The following is a 26278-nucleotide window of genomic DNA, read 5'->3' on the forward strand; positions in this document are numbered from 1 at the left end:
ACTGGCATTATGCAACGCAGTCTGTCACTTACCATGACCCACCAACTATGCCTTATTTGCTCTTTTTATTAATAAAGGTAACTTTTTAATAAGTCGTATGTGAAATAAAAAGTACAAAAATTAACACCTTCACAGCTTGTATTCACATGAACACACTGCACCACTTCTGTTTTTCCTACTTGCACATTTTAAAATCTTAGCATGACAAATGTCAGTGACCTACATCACAGCATGTTGGTAAATGAGACTGCTGGAAATTCTACTATGGCTCTGTTTTTAAAGGGTTTACAGTGAAATTATGTACAATATATAAAGCTTGTCAAACTGAATATATATGGTCTTAGGCCATTACTACCGTTTCATTCCAATTTGGATTTAAACATCGACTTACAGATCTGAAATGAAAGCACTGCTTAGTGGTTTCAGATGCACTTTGGTATTTACTATGTTTCAAGGCATCTGTACAGTAAGAAGCTGCAGCTGCAACAAAGAGGACTGTGCCTAAAGCTGCCTACATGGACAAGAGGAGACATGGTGACCGTAAATGTTAACTGTTACTGATAAGTCAAAGAATTAAAGGTCAAAACCACCCTAGATTTCTTTTAAATAAACAAAACTAAATAGCACACACAGAGTACTTTAATATAACCTTAATGGTCTAACAAACCTTCCAAAAGGAAGGAAATACAAAATAAAGTTGATACATCAAATCTACTTACATCAATATACTTCAGTATCACAAATTTACTGGATCTATGTGTAGAACCACCTAATATCAAAACATACTAAGTGGTAAGGAAGGTTTGTTTTCAGATGGCTGAAGCTAAGGCTCCAAAGACCACTGCAGCAGAGTTGTGCAAACCTACGGCTTTATTGACACCGCTCCTTATGCTCGTGACACTGACGTTTCCATGGGTCCCTCCCTGTGATGAGCCTGAAAGCAGACAGTCAACTTCCACAGAGAAACATACAGCTAAGCCAGATTAGGAATATTACATCTTCCACACATGGGCTCATACAGGAAGTATTTTGCAGTAAAATGAAAAGCTAATTTTTAAAAATATCTGCAGTCTTTTTGAAATGCAAGGCACCAATAGGGAATAGACATTCCAGCAAAGAGTGATTGTCTGGAAAAAAAAAATATGGAGCTGATCAGTCCTTTGTCCTTTGTTAATTAGAAGAGTTCCTCTTCGTGTCTATGCAACATCTTCCAGATAATCCGCGACATCACTGAGCTGGGAGACAGTCAGGTCTTGTGTGAGGTCATCAAGCTTTGTTGTTCAAAAGAAAGAAAAGAATTAGTATCACAATGTGGATAGCATCTTAATTTTAAAAAATACAGATTGCTATAATTTAAACATTTTTTAGTCTATATTTGCTTCATATTTAAAACTCCTGAGATAGGTGGTAAAACTGAAATGTTGAGAAGGGATTTGCCTCAAATTCTATGGCTAAAGAAAATCAGCACAACCTTCTGAGTTCAGTGCTTTGTACTCGCAAATATTTCAAATGAAAATTAAAAAGAAAGGAAACAACATCTTAGAGACCTTAAACCAATTTAAGAAAAGGAAGACATCACAAAATCTCCTTAGGTGAGCACAGCCCCAGTATGTGATTCTGTTGATTGCAAAGGTTTCTGAATTGCCAAGTCTCTAAAACTAAACTTTACCCAAATAAGCATTACTGAAATTCATTGAAAATGTTCACATTTCTCACTTGAAAACTACTACTGCCTACTGTGTTTTTAAATAATGGTATGCACCTTAAGTTCCTAACATTAAACTTCAGGCCCAACCGATACCTGCTAACACTGAATTCATGGAAGTTGGAGTTGGTCAGCCTGCTGGTGGCTGCAGTGAGGCAGACGGACCTAGGACCACAAGGTTGGCCAGAGCCTTGTACTCCAGCTTTGGGGCCACCAGCGCTGTACAAATGAGCGTTCACTAATTCTGCTTAAGCACTAACCAGCCAAAATGGACATATTCATTTTTATAAACTTCTTAGGCTAATGATCTTAACAGCATGGAAAATCCAAAGGCCAAGACACATGCTCCAAGACACAGGAATGGTGGCATGCCTTCTCAGTCCCACCCAGACCCACCCTCATCTGCATGAACCAGCTACCATAGCAGGGAAGGTCCTCAGGACTGCAAACTATGCCCAAAGTACCATCTACAGCTGTGTTCCCAATTCCAGGCAAAGCCGAGTAGTTAGGACAAAACTGTATGCCTGAAAAGACAAGTAAGTGGCCTCTCAGGGGGACAGTGGGCCAACCCTGGACCACTACATGTTACACAGGACCACGATACACGATAGGAAGGACACAGTCCCCTCTTGAGATCTGAGATGCACTCTTATCTATCTGTTCCTCTGCCCCCAATACATCTTCCCATTTCATTAATCTTTCAGTATAGAGAAATGTTAAGTTAGGAATAAAATCCTTTTGAATAAATAAGCCCTCTCATTCTTGATCCAAATATAGACCTCGTGTAAAACTATCACAAGGAAAATTATTAGAAATCTTAACTGAGGTTCTTATATTTTTCGATCCAAAATCAGTTTACACACACACACATACACACACACAAATAAAAATAAAAAACCAAAATCCTGAAAATGACAGAAAAGCCTACAGATTATAAAAACAGATCCATGTCCTGGAACTCCACGTCCTCCTGCTATCATTATTACACGATGAAACAGGTAAGGTATTCCATTTTATTTGCAAAACAATCAAGTACTATATTAATACTGATTCTAAACTATAGACAAGAGTGAATACAGGAAAATTTGTGGACTAGAAGACAACCTTTCTTAATATAGATAATTCAGTAACTCCAGGCTTTTGAAGGCTGCTTTCTTGATTTCTATTTCAGGTAATTCACCACTGACACACAGCAATACTACTGAGTTTTGCATGTTGATTCTGTACCGGTAACTGCTGAATTTGCGTATTGGTCCTAAGTTTTTTGTGGCATCTACAGGGTTTTATAGCATTTAAGACCAATGCTTCTGCAACAGTGGCAACTTGACTTCTCCTTTACAATCTAGACACCCTTTCTCTTGCTTAATTGCTCTGCCTGGGCCTTCTTGCACTATGAAGTGGGCGTCTTGCCTTATTCCAGAGCTTAGAGAGAAAGTTTTCAGCTTTTCCTCATTCAGCATAATGTAGGCTGTTGGCTTATTATACCTGGCTTTATTATGTTGAGGTACGTTCCTTCTATACCTAGTTTTTCAGTCTTTTTTTTTTTTTTTTAATCATGAGAGGATGGTAAATTTTACCAAATGCCTTTTCTGTATCTCTCTAGATAAATGGCACTGGAAAAACTGGGTACTCACATACAGTAGACCCTTCTCTCTCACCAGTTATAAAAATCAACACAATGGATTAAAGATTTTTAATGTAAGATCTGAAACTATATGTATCTACTAGAAGAAAAAAGGGGATTGGAATGGGCAAGGATTTTTTGAAGAAGACTCAAAAAGCACAGACATAAAACACTTCTGCACAACAAAGAAAACAAGAGTGAAGAGACAATCTATAGAATGGAAGAAAACCCTTGCAAACTATTATGTCTGATGTGGGACTGACATCCAGACTATATAAGGAACTCAAAAAACCCATAAGCAAAAAATAAAATAACCACCAGACAATAGTCCTAAACAGACATTTCTCAAAAGAAAACATACAAATGATCAAGAGATGTGTCAAAAACGCTCACATAACTAATCATCAGGTAAATGCAAATCAAAACCAAAATGAGGTTGTCACCTCACTCCACTAATAAGGGATATGATGGAAAAGAAAAGAAACAAGTTCTGGAACGCACACACACTGCTGGTGGGAATGTAAACTGTACAGCCATTGTGGAAAACAATGTGGAGGGGCCTCAGAAAATTAAAAACAGATGCCCTTATGATCCAGCAATCCCACACCCAGGCATATCTCCAAAAGAAATAAAATTAGGACCTTAAAAAGATATATCTGCACTCCCACGTTCACTGGAGCACTACTCACAACAGCCAAAAAATGGAAACAAGTGTCCATTAACTGACGATGGATGAAGAAATGTGACTCATACACAATGAAAGGCTATTCAATCATAAAAAAGAAACTGATGGGTGAACCTGGACGACATGACGCTAAGGGAATTCAGCCAGCACAGAAAGACACAGGATCCCACTCACGAAAAATCTAACTCAGCTGGTCTCAGAGGAGTGGAAAGTACAGCAGCGGCCATCCGAGGGTAGGGTGGGGTTGGGGAATGCAGACAGGCTAGCCTAAGTGCTGGGTCATAGTTACAGGGAGTAAGAAGTTCTGGCAAGCTACTGCACTGTATGTGACTGTGGATCATGATAATGTACTATATATTTCAAAAAGTATAAGAAGAAATTTATGGATGTTTTCACCACAAAGAAATATTTGAAGAGATACACTTAAAACTGATTTACACATTGCACAAGCCAGGAGTGGTGGCAAATGCATGCTATAATCCCAGTGGCTCAGGAGGCTGAGAATTTTGAGTTTAAAGACAGTCTCGGCAACTTAGTGAGACCCTAAGCAACTCAACGAGACTGTTTCTAACACACACACACACAAAAGCTGAGGTCTGGGCTTAGTGGTTGAGTGCCCCTCAGTTCCATATCCTGGAAAAACAACAAAACAGTACAATGTGTACATTTGTCAAATAAGTATCTTTTTAAAACTTTTATGTATTAATTTAAATTAAAAAAAAAAAAGAAAGAGACCACAATAACCAAACCACTTCCAAAGAAATCAGCTTAATTTCAGGTGGCTACCTTGAAAGGAAACTGTAAGAACAAAGGTTAACTGGAAATAAATGGATTCCCTACATTACTAGTTTTAGAATTAGAATTCCCCAAGTAGTCATCTTTGTTCAACACTATAAAAACAGATTTTTCATGTCACAAAATAAGAATTCCTAAACCATTTTGAGTCCTGAAAGGAAAACAATGATCTCTGTGGCAGAAGCTTCATGCAAATGGACAATGAAGAACGCGGAACCACATTCTGAAGAACAGCTGGAGTGCACATGTTCACCTGCCTGCTTCACTAGGTCACTCCCACTGACAGGAAGCTGAGGGCACCAAGCTCAGGAGGGCGTGGCCCTTTCCTTGGCCACCCTGAGCCTCTGTGCTTGCTGGCTCTGGGCAGACCCCCATCACTGCATCCCTTTGCATGGCACCCTCAAGTGGCCCTGTGTTCTCCGGCCCCAGCTTTCCACGCTGCTCCCACCCAACAAAACCTAATTAGCCATCTGTCAAATCCAGTCCAACATCAGTTCCCACTTTTGAATTTTCATAAGCTCACAAATAACAGGCATTTAACAGCACTTCTCACTTTCTACCTTGAATTTTCAAACACTATGTGCATGACTTTTCTCCATGACCCTGTAGAGAAATCAAGGAAGGAGTTTGTATCTTATTTATGGCTATAACAAAAACAGCAGGATTAGCGACCCTTTATTGAATGCCTACTCTGCCAAAACTGAACCATAAGCTTCACACACTTATCTCTAGTATTCATAATGATCACCCCCTTGCAAAATAAATGAGAAAGCTAAGGCCCCAAATTTAAATAACTTGTCCAAGTTTGCAAGTCAAAAAGCTTGGACTCAAAAGCAGACCCACTTACCAAACATGGTCACTCCACAGAGATACCTCGGTTCTCACAGCCACTAGCAGCATACTTTCTACACCACCTACTGGTTCATGTAGAACTGGTTTTGCTCACCTCAGCAAAAAGCTCTATAGCAGGGCTAGGGTTGTGGCTCAGCAGTAGAGCACTTGCCTAGCAAGTGGCCCTGGGTTTGATCCTCAGCTCCACATAAAAATAAATAAATAAAATAAAGGTATTGTGTACAACTACAATTAAAAAAAAAACATTAAAAAAAAAAGCTCCACAGTAGCAAAGAATACAAAAATATTCTTTGTATTCTTCAAGTGCATAGTATTAATCCTCTGCACACAACTTTCTAAAAAACGCTAGCTGATGAAGTACAGCTGTCACTCCATGTGCAAGGCTGCTTCAAAACAACACAATCACATCAAGTTCAGCTGCAGGGGAAAATTCCCAGAGCACAGAAACTAAGAGAGGGTGACCAACAATGAACAAGCCAAGAAAGCCAAGCCTGGCAGCTGCCCCCCAAAGCCACTCACAGCCTCTAGTGGCCGACCGGAGACCACATCGACTCTCCCCTCGCCAATTCACAAATCATGGCTCAGCCACTTACTCCAAAGTCTTCCACTTCACGCTCCTACCCCTATTTTCACACGTGTGAGTTCATAGTTGATCTCTACAACTTTAATTCCATCAACAAAACTGGCGGGGAGCGATCCTCGGTAGTTTTCTTTGGTACTACTTGGAGGCCTCACAGGTGGCCCAGGATGAAGACATAAAGGCAGATAATTTAAGTCTACAGTGTATCCAGAATTAGAGAAGGTACCCTGCTTCACAAATTATCACACAGCCTTCACAACAATTCCATAAGTAGTATCTGTGCTTTCACCTCATAAATAAAGAAACCAGGATGGAAGGTGGAAGCCCACCTAAGAAAATGAGAATGCAAACACAGACCCGGCCAACTTGGACCATGGCATTTCATGGTCAAATGAGGGCTTTCCTGCAGGCCTTTTCCCCATGTGATGATCGCACACCTGTGCAAAGCCACCTCATTCTGGAAGAGCAGCCACCTCATAGCAAGGCAGACCCACACCAGCCACGGACAGATGTGATCCTGAGAAGTGGGGCCAAAGCGAAGCATCCGGATGCTCTCTTCTCTAATGCATGAGAAGCTCAGGTGTGGACCTCAAGTAGGACTCCCGACCATAAATGCTGACAGGACGTGCTGTGCGCCCTTGTACTCACTGCTGATGATTCCAGCGTGGCCCTGCTTCACCTGCTCTGGAGTCTCCACTGGCCCCAAGACGACCACAGGCTCCACCCTACCTCTACGTACACACCAAGCAGGCCACTCTGACTCCAGCTGATCCACCCTGGCATTTGACCCGCTGCAAGCCCAGCACCCAGAACAACTCAGACATGTTGGAGGCACACGGGCCCCAACACAAACAGCAAGTGAAAGCAACTCTCCGTATTCATTACAGACATTCGTAAGAGATTTGGAACAGGTAACTCTGTCATGAACTTCTCACAGCTTTCAACTCTGTCTCTATGGATCAGTAGAAATTTTGAAGCTTTATAGTAAATCAACAAATAGGCAAAAACAGCATTCCCCAGGAATATGTGACACCATACTTTATCACTGGTATTGATGTCGTCTCCTCCCACAGACAGGTCTTCTTCAATTTCTTCACCAATACTTAGTTCACTTTTTTCTGAGCGACGGCTGGCACTAATTCCAAGAGGAGAAAAGAAAGAAAAGTAAGAACTCTGAAAAGAAGAGTTAACATTTTTCAAATGTGCACACACATTAATCTTAATCCTCTGAGTAAACTATAACATTCAATATTAGTTTCACACATATCACCTCACTAACAACTCAGTAACCACCTCAGCAGTTTGGAGGAGAAAACCAAGGTTCACTGGTGACTTTCCGAACACAATGGCAAGAAAACAAACCCAGATTTCTAAGATTTCATCTACTATATCACACTCTCTCAAAACAATTACATGCTAATTTTATATGCTAAAAATGAATACATATTTCAAATGCAATAAAAAGTGTCAAAGTAAAACTCGTTGTTGTCTAATTTAAAATTTCCAGTCAGCCCAACAACAAATATTACTTCCAAACTATTTGGCAATGTCTAGACTATTTTTATGTTTTTAAGGTTATCTGACATAAAATATTAAAAAATAGCATCAGAATTAGAAAAATAATTGGAAAGGGCCATTTTTAAAAAAACTTAATACAGGCCACTCTCACCATCAAGAGGAAAGAAAGCGATAAGAGTGCACTCTGGCATGGTACTACCTGCACCCACATGACTCGCCTCAACTGCTCCATGTCAGCTCTTTATCTCATTCTTACCAGCATCAACATGATGCAGATGTCCATGTATTCATGTAAGATGAAGAGCATGCTCCAAAACTACAACTTTAGATTAACCATTCTTTTATTCACCTTCAATTAATATGAACAAGAGAATCAAATTTACTAAAACCCTAACATCACCTTGTCACATTTGTCTATATTCAGAAGTTACAAATATTTGTCCATTTTTCTTACCTATTAAAATCATCAAGATAGTCATCATCTTCTCCAGTCCCTGATAAGTTTAAGAAAAGATATGTTACATTTACGTAAACACTGCATAATTTATCTACAATTAAACATGTTTTCTGCCAAAACAATATACATGACTGAACTATAATGCATCATTAAGAGAGAAGACTTAAGATCAGAAACAACACCTTTTCCATCACTATGAAGACCATGACAAGAGCTGTCCCAAGTGGTCACCCGTCTCCTAGGGGGTGAGCTGCACCTTGCCTTTACTCTAGCCCTCAGAGGGTGTGCTCTTGATGCTGCCCTTTGACTGGATGGAGCTTGGCAGCAGCAAGCTCACGCTGTCAGCCCCTCTGGTTACCTGCTGTGAACCACTGAAACTTCTAAGCCAACTGCTGTTGTTAAGACCCAAGTATGACCCCCATGGTTCGAAGAGGCAGGATCACATCAGTGGACCAGCTCCAGCCCAACAGCGCTGAGCTCAAACTGCCCCAGAACCCAGGGGGGCTTGGTGATCTGTGCCCAAGAACAATCAAACCCACACCAATCACAGGGTTAACATATTTTTTCATGCACATAAAGTGCTTGACACAGATCTTTGTCCACATTAAGGTCTGAACAAAGGAGAACCTCAGGAGGGAGACATGCTGATGAAGCAGTGCTACAGTTTCTCCAGGTGTACCTGAGGCTGACAGAGTGAGCACCTTCAAGAAGACCTAGGGCTATGTTTTTTTAAATAAGTTTTTTAAAAGATTTTTTTTTGTCATTGTTGTTGATGGATCTGTGTACTTTCTATTTATTTATTTATATGTGGTGCTGAGGATGGAACCCAGTGCCTCACACTTACTAGGCAAGTTCTCTGCCACTGAACTACAACCCTAGGCCAACCCAGGGCAACTGAGGACCAATTTACAAATTAGCTTTCCTTCCCTTCCACGTCTTCTGAGGGTTAGTTGAGGAAACAGGGTTGGAGGTGCATGAGAGCTGCTTAAACTGTGAGCAGAAGATGAACAGGAATGATGTAGGACCTACAAGGGGAAGATGCAGATCAAAAGCTCTGGCTCAAGGGCAAGCTATTCAAAGAAGCTGCTGGCACTGTCCTAGGTCCTCAGATCCGTCTATGTCTCTTGAACTGTTGAGGGAACCCAAGTTCTGATGGCAGTTAGACAAAGTAATGCTCCTTACAGTACACAAGTACTATAGTCCACTTATCAAATGTGAGTGACCTAGGTCCCCTGCCGGTAGAGCAGCCAACACTCTAAGAAGAAAGAGGCAATGAACAGGGGTACAAACCCAAGGCTGCTTAGTGTGAGTGGAAACAACTGAGACAGCAATGGAGTTAAAACCTAACGAAAGCCACAGAGATACAAATTCTGGAGGACAGTGTGTTCCAGGAAGAGAAAACACATGCAAAGTCCTGGAGACAGAGGAGTGGTTGTTTAAATAACCAGGAGGAAGCTCCTATAACCACAGGATAGTCTATGGGGGTAGACAGAGCCAGCAGGCATCAGACATTCAGGCCCTGGAGGGCCAAGGTCGGATTTAGGCCTAAATGCCAAAGGAAGCTAATGAGAGGGTGAAGGAGTCAAAGAGACCAGGGCAGCAATATCTGATGTGCTTTCCCATGCACACACTGATGGCTAATAAAGGAAATCAGAAGCTACTGTGGACAGCAAGGCCTGAGATAACTGGGGTAAGGTCTCCAGTTGAACCAGTGACCTACAGATAAGACAAGTGGGTGGAGGAGGTGGGGAGGAGACTATAAGGAAATGAAGAAAGCAAGAGTCATTGCTAGTGGAACACTCAAACCATCAGGCAATGAGGGGAGTCCCTGGTCATATGCAATGGGTGGGGACAAGTTTCCAGGCTGCTTTCCTCTCTAGAATACAGAGCCTGTCTCCATTGGCAGCCTCAAAGGTTAAGGGGCTACAAGTGCTTGACAGAAAGCAGGCGCTGTCAAGCAGGGCACAGGAAGGGGAGAAGGGAAGAAATCTTTTTCAACAAACCACACAGGTGACAGATTTATAAGGCCAAAAACCAAACATCATTAGCAGCTAATAAAGCCTGAGAGCCTCCAAGGACCGATCACTGTCCCTTACTGTGAATATCAACACAGAATAGAAGAGGAAACCGAGGCAGGTTAGTGTCAGAGCCACGATGACAGCTGAATTCCCTGCCTTCCCACATGTAGCTAATGCAAAACATACCACAAATACTGAGCAACATGCAACACACTGGGTTCTGACTTCCTGGTGAAACACTTACTACTCAACACTACTGAAATCTGGAATAGCAAGTCAAGTAAAAATGCATGCCATGAACACAAGAGATTTACATTTCTTTAAGCTGGGTGTTAGCAAAATTCTGCCCACAGGCCAACAATTCTTATCTGTGTTTCCTGATAGTCTCTCCTCCCTACCCCATGCCACCCATCCGTCCTATGTGTAGGACACCTGCCTCCACCCAAGACCTGACCCTGGTCATCTCTGGCCTGGACTTCTTTCACTCCACCTCCAGACAGTAACCTGGTTTTGCTCAATCTATGAGCTCAGATTGGCTTTTACATTTTTAAGGAATATAAATATTCATACATATGTAACATAGGCTACATGTGGCCAACAAAGCCTAAAATATCTACTAGCTGGCCCTTTACATTGTTTAGTGACTCCTTGCCAGGGTCCAGCCCCGGCAGGGGGTCCAGGGATCCTGAAGGAGGAGCGGTGTCAGCAAAAGAAGAGGAGATGGGACGACTGGCTGCAAGTTACAAGCAGCCTTCAGAAAAAGTCTGCTGCCCCTAGAGGGACCTTTATTTTTACATCTTTTTTACAGGTGTTTTTCCAGGTAGTTAATGGATAGCTTCAAAGCCTGAAACTTCTTTGATTTTCATAATCTTCAAGAGTTACGATCTTTTCTGACATACATTGATTGAATAAGCTTTTGCGTGTTCACATCACTAGGTGCTAGGCGACACAACTAGACTACATGTCTCCAGACCTATTATTCACTTTTATACCAATAATTATTTCGTTAACCTTTAACTTTAAAGCATACTTATGATTATTGGTAAGCTTTCTTACTTCTAAACTAAAATCCCAGTAAAAAACACTAAAATAGTGAAAGTCTGTTACTTAAAAAGCCTACTACTCTGAAGTACCTCTAAAATATGTCTATGTTAATTTTACATTATTTTATTTTTAATTTCCAAAGTAATTTCCTTTTTTAATATGACCTATTTAACTGCTTTCTTACAGAGTTTCCTTGGTCAAAGCACACCAAGTCTTATATCTTTGTAATCTTTAACTGAAGGGCAGGCTCTGCACCTCAACTCATTTGCCATTAATATTAACTATGTGTTTCCCATTTTCATAATAAATTCCTGAGTAAGGCAAAGGAGGGTGTGTTGGTGGGGGGAATGTATTTTTATTAGCCTCTTGCCCTCAAGGGGGATACCATAATCCTCCTTTAGTTAAGTAAGCTATATACGATGGTCCTTGAACTGTGGGCACAGCAATTGTTTTTCTGTAGCTAGGTGTTGTACAGGTTGTGACTTTAGGACGGGGTGTGTGTTTGTGTGTGTGTGTAAATGGTTAACGGTAGGATAAACATTTCTTGTTGCTTAGGCTTGAGGAATAACACTTTTGTTTGTATCCTGATATTGAAACACACCTTGGGGCATGTCTTAATTGTATCCTTAGTCTCATTCTGGGCATTTTCCTGCCATCTCAGGCAATACGTACTTTTATTACTGATTGATGTACGCCCTATTATCCATATCATGAGTATCATAAACAAGACACGTAACATTCCCGAAGGTTCTGGTTTCCAGATGGTGTGGCCCTGCTGCAGCATCCCCCACACTGTGACCCGTCAGACAGCGGGTGCAGGAATGCCTTTATACCGACTCCTCCTCCAAACATGCTAATTGTCTATCTTATTTCCATTGCATACCTTAGATCAATATTTACCAAAACAAAACAGGTTGTGTTCTAAAACTTTATTTACAATTGTTTTTATGAAACTCAGAATTTATTTTCCCACTGAAATAAGCTTTAAATAATGTCTAGGGAGTAAAGCACAATCACTAAGGGCTCTTAGGCAATGTATCATATTCTAAAAGCCACATGGTCCTGGGCGTTACTCAGTCTAGGCTCTTCATCTGTAAACCTAGAGATAATAATAAACCTACCTCTAAGGAAACACTTATAAAGGGACTTCTTGGTACAGTGCTGGGTACACATCACTACCATCATTACCATCCTAGACTACTCCACCAGAATACTGAATGTATATTTACAATGAAAAAAAAGCTCAAACAGAAAATATTGTTGCAATATAATTAAACAAAGCTAAATAAAACTCTGTTTCTCTTGAATCCTTATGTCTCACTTAGTGACAAACATGTGGCTACTGAACTGGTATGTCACACTAGTAGGAACTATCTAAATTCCAACCAAGGTTTGTCAAAGTCCCAAGAGAAGACAAAGTGAGGCAGAACACCTACCACCTTCCTACTCTACCAGCAACTCTGCAGTCAAAGTGGCCTCCTCCTTCCCCAACTGAGGAGAAGAGCTCTACGCACTTCCTTCACAGAGAGTGAAACCCTCACTTTGATAAGAGAATAGAGCAGTCAGAAAAGCTAAAAAGTTTAGCAACAAAGGGAAACATCTCAAGAGTGAAACAAAAAAGTACCAGAACTCAATAGAGACAGAACAGCCGACAGGTGCCATGGTCAGGGGGTCTCCAGGTGGGGCAGATCACCAAGGCAGCAGAAGGAATGCCTACTGCGTCCCAACAGCACCAGACGGCAGGAACCAAGGAAGGGAAGGGAATAGGCCCACCTAGCTGGCCAGCCAGCAACCAGGACGCACAAAGAATGGAAGGCAGCACAGCCAGCAACTCAGCCGTTACCAGGAGGATTCCAGGGCACTGTGTGGAGCAAGAATCCAGGCAGCTCAGGGAACATCTATTCTTCTGCAAATGGCTGCAAATGGGGGAACAAAGTAACATAAAAAGGAAACTAACGTTTGTCAGGCATCTACCATGCCGGGCACTGCACTTTTATTTATATTTAAATCCTATTTACTCTATAAAATGAGGTCGATATTACTAGTTCCACTTATCAGATGAAATAGCAGCTCAGTTTACCCCCATCCCAATCAGTGCCACCCCAGGATTTTCAGGTACTAACCCAGCTCTCTGCCCTACTCAGGACATTTCTCCAGGAGTGCAGTTGTTCCCTGAGCTGCACCCTCAGATCTGCCTGCAGTTGGAAAGGCAAAGAGCCTGCCTGGGAAGCTATGCTCCATCACTCCCAGGTGTGAGTCATCACGGACCAGGGGACCTAATCTCACCTCACATTCAGAGAGGACAGGAGATGGCCACGGAGAGCCCAATTGTGACCTTCCTTCAAGTCAGGGACACAGCAAGGTTCACCCAGGCCTGCCTGTCGGACCTGCCTGTGGTTTGCACAGTACAGAGAACTGCATTTTCAGCGCGTGACTCAGGTTCAGTAATGATCACATGGGGCCTCGTATTTCCACAGGAACATTTCCTTCATAGCAGGGTCGCCAACATCTGCTCCACATAACAGAACACATCTCATAATTTTCCCTTCACAAGTCTGTTCCTTCCCTTAGACTGCAGCCCCTGCGAGCTGGACCCCTGTATTCCCAGTACCCAGAGAAGAGCTCTGCCTCTGACCAACTCTGCCCAGTCTCAACTGACACCTCTTTCCTTCTCCCTAGTAATCTCCTAGTTGACCATGAGATCTCAGCCCAGCCTTTCTGAGAGCCCTTCTTGGTATGCCCAGGCCAGGTGAAGCTGACTGCGACGGCTTCCATGCCCAAGGTGGCCCTCTAACACATGAAACATCTGCAGGTTTCATCCTGTTACATCCTTCTCCCTTACTAGAGTCCAAGCTCCACAAGACAGACATCTGTCCTGGTTGCTGCCACAGCCATCCGTGGCACAGGGTGTAACCTGGACAGGTTATGTGGATGAACTGCTGAATGAACAGAACAAAGAGAGACTCACGGAGTCACTTCATGTAAGAATTTACCCTAAAAATATCATCACTTTAAAGCATCAAAACTAAAACTGGAAATCCAGTTACCTAATCCAAGTGATCCAATTTTATCGTTGACCAATTTTAGATCTTTCAAAACTGTGCTTCCCTTTTTACCTGTGAACAGGAATAAATATTAGCATTAAAGAATATTTATTAAAGAAATAAATATTAACATTCTCTAAGCCATCTCAAAATTTCTTTTTTAATATTAGACTTCTATAGAACAGGAACATAACTCAGAACTAAGAAAAAATTACATGCCATCATTAAAAGATGCTTAAATTATTTACTGTAACATTTTTATAAGCCCAAAACAATATTTATTCACAAATAATTAATACTCTTCATTGGAACACAACCATCTCACTATTCAACTGTTCCATAAGCAGTCCCACCAATGCAGGAACTACAGTTAATTATTTTCACCAATTTTATTTTTCCTTTGAACCTCTGTATTTTTATTTTATTTTATGTACTATTTTATTTGTCAAGCAGTAGTATTTCCTCAGCCTTAGTTCTCAGCATCCTAAGTCACCATTCTCTAGTCTGTCAGTGACATGACCACAGTATCCTGAATTCCTTGAGGGTGGCAATAACCAGGGAGAGAAAGGACACCACAGGTCATCTAACTGGACACACGGCTAGCTTCCCAAATGTCTGTCTTGTGTGGGTTCTAGCAATTCTCACAGTTGTGCCTTGTAACACAAAAGGGTTAGGAAGCATGGCAAAAGTAGATAAAACCCACAGTGCAAATTCCTAGTGTAGCTAGCTACTCAGGAGACTTTCTCAAGAGGTACTCGTATGCTCTAAACACACCGGCGAAATCCTATATGTACTGTGGTCTGGTATACCAAGTTCACTGCATCCCTAATGTGTGAGGGGAGGGCTAAGAGGGCAAGAGGTGTCACAGCTTGACTATGCTCTTGACAGGGAACTTTACCCCTACACTACACATGAATAGCCAAGTTCATGTAAACAGAATGCTTTACTTAATGTTCCAATGATAATTACAATGGTCCCACAGAACAAAAGTTTCAAAATTACCTGACTTTAAATTCAACTCATTTTAAAAGTCCAAAAAGAGAAATGATTTAAAAATTGCAAATGTACTTTGATTTACAATGGATTACATCCAATAAACCCAGCACAAGTTTTAAAATGTTGTAAACCAAAAACACATTTAATAGGCCTCACCTGCTCAAAATCCAGCTTAGCAGAGTGTTTCCCTAGCGACCCTGTGGCTGCCTGGGAGCTGCAGTCCACTGTCACTACCCAGTACCACAGCAGAGGATCATGCATTTTGCTAGCCATGGAAAAGATCCATGTTCAAAACCAAAAGTATCGTTCCTATCAAGTGCACACTGCTTTCACATAAAGTTGGAAAATTATCAACTCAAACCATCATACGTTGGAGGCAGTCTGTGTGCATATACATACACTATATACACATAAACATTTTATATATATAATGTGCAGATACACATTATATATAAAAAAATGACATTTCAGCTAAAAAGCCATCTTCCTAAAAGTATTCTGATGGCAGAGAAAAAGCAAAGTATGAATGAGACAGAATGTGACTACATCAAAAAAGAAATGAAAAAATATCAACAGGAAATGGTGAAGTGATAAAATTATGAGCTATATTTACGATGATCCTAAAAAAAAATTAACAATCATATACTACCTAACGAGAGAAAGAAACACCCAGCGTAGGCAAGCCCCCATCCTTAGGCACTTACTCTCAGAGTCTTTCAACGAGGGGGCTCCTGCCAGGGAACTGAGTCCGCTCCTTAAGGGGGGCGCATCTGAGAGTGAAGCCAGGCTTCCCGCTGGCTTCCTAGGTTCACTTCTCCTAACAGGAAGCAAGTGACAGTGAAACAGTAATCTTAGGTCCTGACACTAACACTTTTATTTTGCCCCTAGAATAAAAGCAACTTGTAAAAATTGGATATGCACACAATGGCTGGAAATAAAGCACACACGCTTTATAACTTCAAAATCATAAAGTAGCAGGGCACAGTGGCACACCCCTGTAAATCCCAGCAGCTCGGGAGGCTGAAGCAGGAGGATCGCGATTTCAAAGCCAGCCTCAGCAAAAGCGAGGCACTAATCAACTCAGTGAGACCCTGTCTCTAATAAAATAGAAAATAGGGCTGGGGATGTGGCTCTGTGGTCTAGTGCCCCTGAGTTCAATCCCCTGTACCAAAAAAAAAAAAAGAGAGAAAGAAAATAAAATAAATTACACCTAAAAGGCAACACAGACTACAGATCAATCACAAATCCACACGGCAAGCTTGTCAGTAAATAGTCAGCCCAGGACTGGGTTGTGGCTCGGTGGTAGAGCACTTGCCTAGCACACGTGAAGCACTGAGTTCGATCCTCAGCACCACATAAAAATAAATAAATAAAATTAAGATATTATGTCCATCTACAACTAAAATAATATTTAAAAAGAAAAAGCCAGCACAACTCTCTTCAGAACTGTTTAATATCTTACAATCGACACTGACTTGTTTGGCATCTTCACTGTCTGTGTCATTTGTTTCAGAAGCCCTTGTCCATCAGCCATTAACACACCGAAGGTCAGTATAGGAGTAAACTAGTAAGTACTATTACTCAGATGTACGTATTGCTGGAAAGCCGCAAATCCCTTCCAAATCACAAGCACCCATCTGGGGGATGCCCAACATGCTGCACACACCCACACACTCCATGGTCCGCTCTTCTTACATCCCTGTCTGATTTCACACCTTCTCCCTCCGTCTCCATCCTTACTCAACTCAGACGAGAATGTGGATGGCACCACATCCACCTCTGTACCAAAGAGCAGACTGGCGCTCTGCTCTTCTGGCAAAGACTGTTGCCCTGGGTGCAGGATTCCACCACTGGAGCGTTCCAGGAATCCTCCCCTCACTCCTCCTCCATTTTAAATCCAGACCCTTCTCAGAGGCACCCACATGGGCTGTTACTTCTCAGAATATAGCCAAAACCTCAATCCTCGGCACCCTTTACAACTCATCATGTTGACCATTTACAATCGTTTCCTCTTGAGCCCATGCTAATCCTTTAACCTGCCGCCACGCCACTCCAATAAAATCACCCATCAAGGTCATGACTGACCTCTACGTGGCTAACTCCAGTGGCTGACTTTAGCAGTGTTCATGGGAATGCTCCCTACTGCTTCCTCCTGCAAAGACACCCCGTCTTTCTCTTTCCACCATCTGCATATTTCTTGATCACTGGGTAACCTTGTCATTCTGCTGGTTTCCAACCTCTCAGTTCAACATTACCTACAAACTGAATGGCTCCCTCATTCACATCTTCAGCCTGGGCCATGCCCGCAACACAGACGCACAGGCCCAGCAGTGAGTGCACGTCCAGCAGCCAGCTTCAAGGCCTCGTGGCAGCTCTAGCTCCTACCTTCCACCATGCCACACACAGTGCCCTTCCCACTCTTCACCTGGGGAGATGGCTTTCAACTTCATAGTGATCCAAGCCAAGAGCCCTGGCACCACTATAAATACTAACTTGGCCTCTGGCATTTAGCAGCAAGTCGTTTGGAATCTAACTTCAAAGTACTTCCCCAAACAGCCATTTATCATCCCTTTCACCATGACCCACAGTAAAGAACCACACAGCCCCTACTTGGGCATCCTGCGTCCACCCAGGTCAGCAGCCAGACACCTTTTAGTCTCAGAGGAAAGACACTCAATGGTTAGTCCAGACCCACTTCTGTGGGTCCATCTCATACAAACTCCACGCTCTTTCCCTTTCTGTCCACACTTCTGCATATGCCATCTCCTCTCCTGCAAGCCCAGATTCTGCCTGGTGGACTCCCTTGCCTCTTCTGGCTCTTTGCTCAGATGGCGCCCTCTAAGGGAGGTGCCCGCGTGAGGCCTTCTCTGATGTGATGCTGAAATCCAGATGATCTCCAGCCCCTTCACCTCTCTCTCTCTCTCTCTCACACACACAGGTACAATTTCCCCATCATCTGGCAGACATTGGTGTAATTCTTCCTGATTTTCTAACTCCAGCCAGAAGATGAGCTTCCTGAGGGCAGTTTTGCTTTTTCTAGCATTGCTACGCCTGACCTGGAACATGGCAGGCACTTAATACATAGTTAGCTATGAAATAAGTCATACCTGGTTTCTTTATAAATCAGGGATTATTTTACAAAATAACAAGTTTAATGATATAAGATCATATTTATGGATTTGATAACTATAGAACCCTTAAATTATTAGTTTTTACATTTGATCTTAGTCAAAGGGCTGAAAAGTGGTAGTTTTTTTTAAAACACAGTATGTAAGCACTGATAAATTACATCTTTAAAACTTTAGTCTGAGAACAGTAGAATCCAAAAACATTCTACTCACCAACCATAAGTTTTATCTGGTTTAGGAATGGGATCATCAAAGAAAGAGTCTCCTTCCAAATCATCTTCATCTGGACAAAGACCAGCTGTGTCTTTGACCTCTGAAGTGGCATTGCTTAAGAAAGATCCAATTTTGTTGTCATGAGCCACTGAGTGCAGACTGCTTTTGCTCTTTGCCTCTGACAAGGAGATGCTTGTGTCACTCTGGTTGGCCTCATTGCTGGCCTTCTAGAAAGAGGGAGAGAGAAAAGACTTCTTTGGTGAGACGACCTTAAATATTTTAAATAAAGAAGTCAGATGAACATAAGCAAATCTGCGGGAGGGGGAGGCTTGCAGTAGCATGAACTGCAGTGTGATCCCATGAACTATCCGTTACTCCCCAGGCTTCCTACTATGGCCAACTACTGACAGGTAAAAATGCTAAAGAAATACGTGTATACCATTCCTTTCTCCTTCCGTAAATGCAAGTATCTTTACTATGCCTATCCCACTTGTAAATGTATTTCTCATTTATTAACATATCCATTTCCTCTCACATGTCATAAAAAAATCTTAATACAGTTTCAATTTGCAAACAGGAGATGATCGAAAGAGAAAAGGAAGATTATGTCACAGAAGTGAACCACGCATTAAAGTATTATCAGAAACAAAACAGCAGTTTTCCATCCAGTGCCAAGCACCAAAGACGCTGAGGTGAGAACGCTGTCTTCACTCACTCCTGCTTCCACGGGGAACAGACTGGCCACGACAACTGGCTTAGCGCAGCATTCCAGAGTCACTCACTAGTCTGCACCTTCCATGAGGCCCAAGGATGGGGACATTCATCTTGCTGCCTATCTTAAACCAAGGTTAAGAAGTTCTAAGGTATTTTTACCACGCCCTACTTGCACACAGCAAGGTCAGCACAAAGAACCACATGGCTTTCTTCTTCACAGTTATTTCACAGCCTAATTTTATTCTTTCCTTGATCACATTTGTGTTTAGACATGTCCATATTAACAACAACAACAAAACAATGCCAGCAATAATAACAGCAGCTAACAATTATGGAAAGCACTCAGACATTTCACATGTGACGCCTCATTTAATCTTCGAAGCTATGGTGTGGGTTGACTGTCTACTACCTCTGTGGATATAAGAAAGGAAACACAGATATTTATGAAACTTGTCAAGGTCCCCCAGGTAGGTGAGAGGTGAAGTCACATCAGAGTCAAAGTCTCATTCCAGAAGTTAGCTCTTAATACTTACCTTAACCTATTAGATTGAATTTTGTGAGGATGTGTTTAATGTGTTTAAAATGGCAATTTCCAAATACACAAGATCCCTGTGATACTCTAAAAAAAGCATTCACCCAAACAAAGAATCTGGAATGCTGCCTACACTGAACTACTAACTGTTCAATCTCAGTATTTTCTAGGCCTGAGTTTCCTCAAGAATTAAAACTTGGTTAGCATTTTTAAAATAAAGTATAAATGGGAATTGAGACAGAAGGGATGGATAACATGGCAAGCGATAAGCACAGCCCGTGCCGAGGCAGGGAGTGAGTGTGGGTCAGACACTATGCACAAGAGACGCTGAGCCTCCTCTACCCAGGCAGCATGCGTCATGCCTGCCTAAAGATGGGTCCACATTTATATACTGGTTAGATGCCCTAATTAGTTGATGGAGGAAAGATATATGCTATATAAATTTTAGGGCCTTGTATAAGAGCTATACCATTTAATAAGGATAAATTAATTACTAAAAGATAAATATCAAGTTGCCATCCTTTTAGACAATGTAGGATATTTTCAAAGAGGCAGAAACTTTAAAAAATGTTCTAGCAACTTTTTGAAGTTTTCCTGGTATTACCAAATATAAACAGGTTATCATGGCACTTGTATATTTAATTAGATTCATGACAGTTGTATTTCTCATTTATAAATAGTATAATAACTGACTTATATCTTTGCAAATGCAAAGATATAAGTCAGTTAGAAATAAATACCCTGAGACCTTGTGATATTTACAATTAGAGACAGAGTGATTTTCTCCTTCAAGACACTCCTGAGAAAGTTCAAAGGATAACTGGCATGGTGTAAACTGAAATGCAAATACAAAACAACAGCATAAGAAATACCAACTATTCCAATAAGGTCTCTCTTCCCTATGAATTCACTTTATCAACATAACTTAAGTCCACATAATGAACTAAGCTTAGTAACCACCATGTACCATGATGATTATTTTTTTTTTACTGGCGTTAGCAATACTCCTGCTATGAACAGCAGGACCAACTTTAGGAAGACAAGTTTCATAGAGAAGGACATTAGGACACCATGCTACAAGAATTTTCTTTTTCTTTCTTTCTTTTTTTGCTACTGGGGCTTGATCTCAGAGGTGCTTTACCATTGAGCCATGTCCCTGGTCCAGTTTCAACAGTTCAACAGTTCCAAATTTAATTTTTTTTTTTTTTTTTTTTTTTACTTTTGAGATGGGGTCTAAGTTGCTTAAGATCTTGCTAAGTTGCTGAGGCTGGCCTCGAACTTGCAATCCTTTTGCCTCAGCCTCCTTAATTGCTGGGATTACAGGTATACACCACTGTCTGGCTACAACACATTTTTAAAAGGAATTATTCTGTTCTAAACACATAGCTCTATTTTCTGTGGAGTAACAACAAACTTCAAAAGCAATCTACTCCAGAACTGCTCTCCAAATCAATTTCTAAACATGGGAATGGGTTGTTACTTTAAAAAAAAAAAAAAAGAGCCATCATTATAAACAAAAGGCCATTACTCAACTGGGTAATTAAGGAATTCACTAAACTTAATTCCAAATAATTTTTAGTATTAAAAAAATCCACACCAATAAAAGATTTGTCATCAAAACATTTCACAGATATTAAAACAAAAGCACTATAAACATTTTAGAGCAGTTTCAACAGAAGAAATACAAATACATGTGGGTATCTGCTAGAATTTATTTCGGCTACCTTTGTGTTACCTGGGTTTCTAAGTAGCTATGGTTAAGCCTATTGTTAAAAACCAAGAAGTATGACTTTATGCCTTAGAATTCATCCCTGGGACCCCAGATAGAACTGTGTCCCCCAAAAGAGATTTATTAAAGTCCTAACTCCTAGTACTTCTAGTAGTGACCTTAGCCTATGTAATTAGTTACGATGTCGCCCTGGTAGAGGAGGGTAGGCGCTAATCGAGTATGGCTGGCATTCTTACAAGGTCAGAAGAGGGTTGGGGTATAGCTCAGAGATATGGTGCATGTTTAACATGCCCAAGGCCCTGGGTTCAATTCCCCAGCACCACTAAGAAACAGATCCAGGACTACCATGTGAAGATGGAGGCAGAAGCTGGTGTGATCAATCTACAAACCAAGGAACACCTAGGATTATCAGCCGCCTAGAAGCCAAGAGGGAATAAGGCCTGCTGGCATCTCAATTTCAAGTTTCTGGACTTCAGACTGTGAAACAATAGATTCCTATTCTTTCAAGCCTCTCAACTTACACTTTGTTAGAGCAGCCCTAGGAAATTCATAGTTATTACGTTTGTCTTTTCCTAAGCGAGGGACTACAAGATGGCATTAAACTTACTACAACAGCCATTAAATTTCCTTGGATAGAGCTCAAGACGCCAAAGCTTTATGGAAAATTTAAATTGTAAGAAAGTTCTAGTACATATTTTTCAATCAAATACTTGATAATCAAGAATTCTATCATTAAGATTAATAGAAAATCAGCAGATTTCACAGAGAAAAACATTACTATTTTCCAGTAGCCAAAAACTGAACTACCACTTGAATGGCTTAAGAACCTAGAAAAAAGATTTTTTTTTTCTCTCAAAGTAATGGTTTAATCTACACTGTTCATAGTAGGAGAAACATCAAGTCAAAGAAGTTATTAGTTTTGCAATATTCAAAAGTTCTATGCTATTTTTAATTCTCTTCCATGCCATGCCTCCTCTCCTGCTCACCTCCCTCCCATCCCCTCCTGCCAAAGACTGGTTCTGATTCATGACTCAATAACCAAGTGTTGAGAGGATTTCACTACCACTGTGGCAGACACATGTATTCAAAAAGTTTAGTTTGCTTACCTAGAAAAACAAAAACAGCAAACTTCTAGAAAGCCAAAACAAATACCTAACCACTCTCCAAGAACATAGTGCTTCTAGAGAAACCTTACCCCTGCCATCTGCAAGCAACCTAATTCCCACAGACACAACAGGACCACGACTCCTAATTGTCACAGCCTGGAGGACAGCCCTGGGCAGCTGTCCTGTCCCACCCACAGATTTTACGGGTTCAGCTGACAAGAAATGTCACCAGGTCAAGTCCAAGAAGCTCAAGAGACTGGGATCACAGAGCTGGGCAAGCAGGACTGGAAGGACACTGTGGTCTGGACCCTTCACCCATCCACCTATCCAGGAGGGTATGGGGCGTGGGTGAGTTAAAGGGGTCCCAATACTTGGCTTACCCAGAAAACCCTTAGGTGACTGCCAAAGCCCAATACACACCGGCAATGAGACCATGATCACTGCCCTGAGTCCACATAGAACTGAACTTATTCTAGAATTTGGAAAACAATGAAAAAAGAAATGTCACTTTTAAGAATTTAAAGCAAAAGTACCTCAAAACACATTAGTTCTAAAACACCTGAGAACCATAAAATGGATGATCTTTCATACTACATTCTATGATAAAAGCACCTGGTCCTAAATATTAATAACAGAAAACATCTAATATCTTACTCAGTTTTCCAACAGTAAAACCAAAGTCAGTAGAACCTACCAAATCTTTCATAATTTTTTACATTTTTTTCCCAAACAACCAGGACAATATCTGGTAAAACAAAATGGTATACAGTGAAATAAATCATCACAGGTAATACTCTGGAAGTGTTCATATTTCCAAATTTTTAACTCAGTCAAGAAAAGCATTCTCAATTAATAATTATCCTCCTTATATTCCAAATCTTCTATTCAACCTTTGTCTCTGAATAACAAAATAAGACCTTTTAGATCAACCCCAATTAAATTTGTGTACACACACACACACAATTTATTTCTAGTCTAAATATAGCCTCCCTGAAAACAACTGAGGTCTCTGAATGAGCCATTAACACTTGTCCCTTTCTGCATTCAAAAGAAATGAGAAGACATCCATCCACACTCCTGGCTCAGGGCTCCAGAGCTCCCTGGTGAGCAGCACCCCAGGCCACTCTGCTTTAGCTCAAGCCCCTACACTGCACACCCTACAAGGCATGCACAGTCCCCACCTGCAGGACAATCAGGCGGGGCTCCTTCCACCACACACAACCTGGTAAATGTCACTCACCTACAATGTAAGTGTCTTCCCCTGGCATCTTGGCAGGTATAATCGCACCTCTACATGCAACTTAAGTCTCTGGGTTAAGCTGTTAAGGACACAGGCAACCTACTGCATGCACAAGGCAAAACAGAAAGGTGGGGGGAAAGAGCCACAGGTAATCTGTCAGAGGATGGAGAGAGGCAATGCTGGGCATAACAGACTTCTCACACAGGTGATTCAGAAACAAGACCAGGGAAGCCGAGGAAAAAGGTGTCAAGGCAACAGAGGAAATACCCTGGGCTCAGGAACAAATGAAACAGAAGGGACCCAACACATGACCTAAACTCTAGGACAGGGCCCCGCCAACACTCCCCTAATCAGGGAGACACACGAAGCCCTGCCCAGAGTAGTGAAGGCGAACCACATCACACAAGCAGACACAATGTCTCTATGTGCTTCTCTCTTATTCACAATGTCCTGGCTCCTTAGAGACCCATGACACTAATGAAAATATAAAAACAATACTACAAAAACATGCTTTAACTTTTTTGGGGGAGCAGGGGTGATATGGGGAGGGTGCTTAGCCACTGAGCCACATCCCCAATCCCTTTAATTTTCTACCTTGAAACAGGGTCTCACTAAGTTGCTTAGGGCCCTGCTTAGTTGCTGAGGCTTGTTTTAAACTTTCAATCCTCCCACCTAAGCCTCACAAGTTGCTGGGATCATAGGTGTGTGACACTATATCCAGCAACATTCTTTAACTTCCTAAAAGTTAAAAAAAAAAAAATTTAAAAAAAAAACACCTGATTTGAAAGAATGTAAAAACACAGTTTATAATCTTAATTATTAATTATCTTTAAGGTAGTTTCACCTCTCCAGTTAGACTGTGAAATCCTCAGTGAAGACTGTGTTCAGTATGTCTTGCCCACAGAATTAGCAAAATGACTGTCACTATGCAGATGTTCCAGGAACACATGCTGGCTAACAGAACACCTTCTCATTTAATAATGCAGAACAATGTGAATAAAGAGAATACAACAGAATTTACCTTTGAAACCTTTGAAACTAAAGCTAGTGTATAAAAGAAACACAATATTTTTAAGGCTTTAATTTTGGAAGTTTTCAAATTAGTGGAAAAAAATCTATATATAAACCAATATTCAATATAGGTTTAATAACCTCAGAGACTGAAAATTAAATTATTTTGTCTTACTTTAAATATATGTAAAAACTGTATTAATAATGTTTCTAAGATCTCTTAACAGTTAAATTTTATATGCAGCTAAGCTACTGGCTCAGTCAATTTTTGTGACCTTTAGGGGAGGAAGAAAAAGCAGCCACAGCCCTGACCACTGTGCAGGATGGGCCCCTCCAGTCTGCTGTAAGGAGGGGCCTGAGCAAAGGTCAACAGGTGGACAAGGCCTAGAACATGGCAGAACACTAGTAAAAACGAAGCATGGCCTTTAATTTATTCATTGAAACTTAGCCAAAAAGTAATTTGATATTCTATTTTCCTCAGACAAAAATCATAGTGTTAATATGCACACGATCATGCACTCCACTTTTTTTACTGCCACAAAACAAATTCCAAATTAAAACTCAAAGTATAATTTTAGAATGTAACAATATGATTTTTCACCCGGACAAAACAGACAAATTACTTTTTGTTTTACACCAGACTACTTCCTCATATTCTGATTACAGGTAATATGGCAGAGACCTTTCAAAAGGAAACCTAAAGCCCAGGCCAAGAGGAGGCCCCATAAGGGCCCATGAGTCCAAGGGTAGGTTGGCACAGGCTGCTTTTCTCCTTTGCCCTCATGCATGTTACCTTGTCACCAGACTTCTGCCCGCTTGTCTTCTTCTTACCTTGTCCTTTATACCTTGGTATCTGAGCATGAGAATAAAATGACATTTTACCACATAATATCAATCTTTAAAAATAAACTAACTCATTACCAAACTAATAAAGGTTCCAATTAAAAAATTTCTTAAAAATTGAAAATCTAGTATGTTCCTTTTCAAAGCCTGCAGTTCTTAGTTTTTCGTAACTCATATTTACTTACTAATTCCAGCAGGTATCTGGTCAAGTGTAGGCACTCATCACCATCTGTCCATCCTCGGATGGAGGATGCTTCTTTCAACACTAGCCTTAGTAGTATTCTAAGCAGGCCTGGCTTCAGCTCCTAAGCAGCTCTGTAGAATACTTGTCCTGACCTTCCTAGGAGCATTCGAAGCTGGTTCCTAACGGCTGGTGGGACCCTCTCCTTGGCCACAACATCCCTGCTTAGGCTCTCAAGGCTCATGAGGAGGCAGCCGGCAAGA

At 41.2% G+C, this 26278-nt stretch overlaps 1 protein-coding gene across 7 annotated transcripts in view; it reads right to left on the reverse strand.

The window, feature by feature from the left end:
• Positions 1-621: 621 nt before the first annotated feature.
• Positions 622-26278, reverse strand: part of Cep43 (centrosomal protein 43) — a 37930-nt gene continuing 12273 nt past the window's right edge. Inside the window, exons 7-14 of one of the 7 annotated variants that reach the window (XR_013424679.1) lie at positions 25785-25844; positions 18660-18886; positions 16023-16135; positions 14326-14394; positions 13565-13787; positions 13052-13194; positions 8214-8253; positions 7330-7376 (exon numbers count right to left, since the gene is read on the reverse strand). Coding sequence is in view for 2 of the 7 variants with exons in the window: in XM_078018753.1 (XP_077874879.1) it covers positions 1197-1271; positions 7280-7376; positions 8214-8253; positions 14326-14394; positions 16023-16135; positions 18660-18886; positions 25785-25844 (681 nt within the window). In the remaining 5 variants the exon portion in view is untranslated. Of the gene's footprint in view, positions 1272-7279; positions 7377-8213; positions 8254-13051; positions 13195-13564; positions 13788-14325; positions 14395-16022; positions 16136-18659; positions 18887-25784; positions 25845-26278 lie in introns of those variants that run through there. The other 6 variants (XM_078018753.1, XR_013424680.1, XR_013424683.1 and 3 more) reach the window with 6 other exon arrangements.

This window comes from Ictidomys tridecemlineatus, chromosome 8 (assembly GCF_052094955.1).
Source record: "Ictidomys tridecemlineatus isolate mIctTri1 chromosome 8, mIctTri1.hap1, whole genome shotgun sequence".
Classification (NCBI taxonomy): Eukaryota; Metazoa; Chordata; class Mammalia; order Rodentia; family Sciuridae; genus Ictidomys; species Ictidomys tridecemlineatus.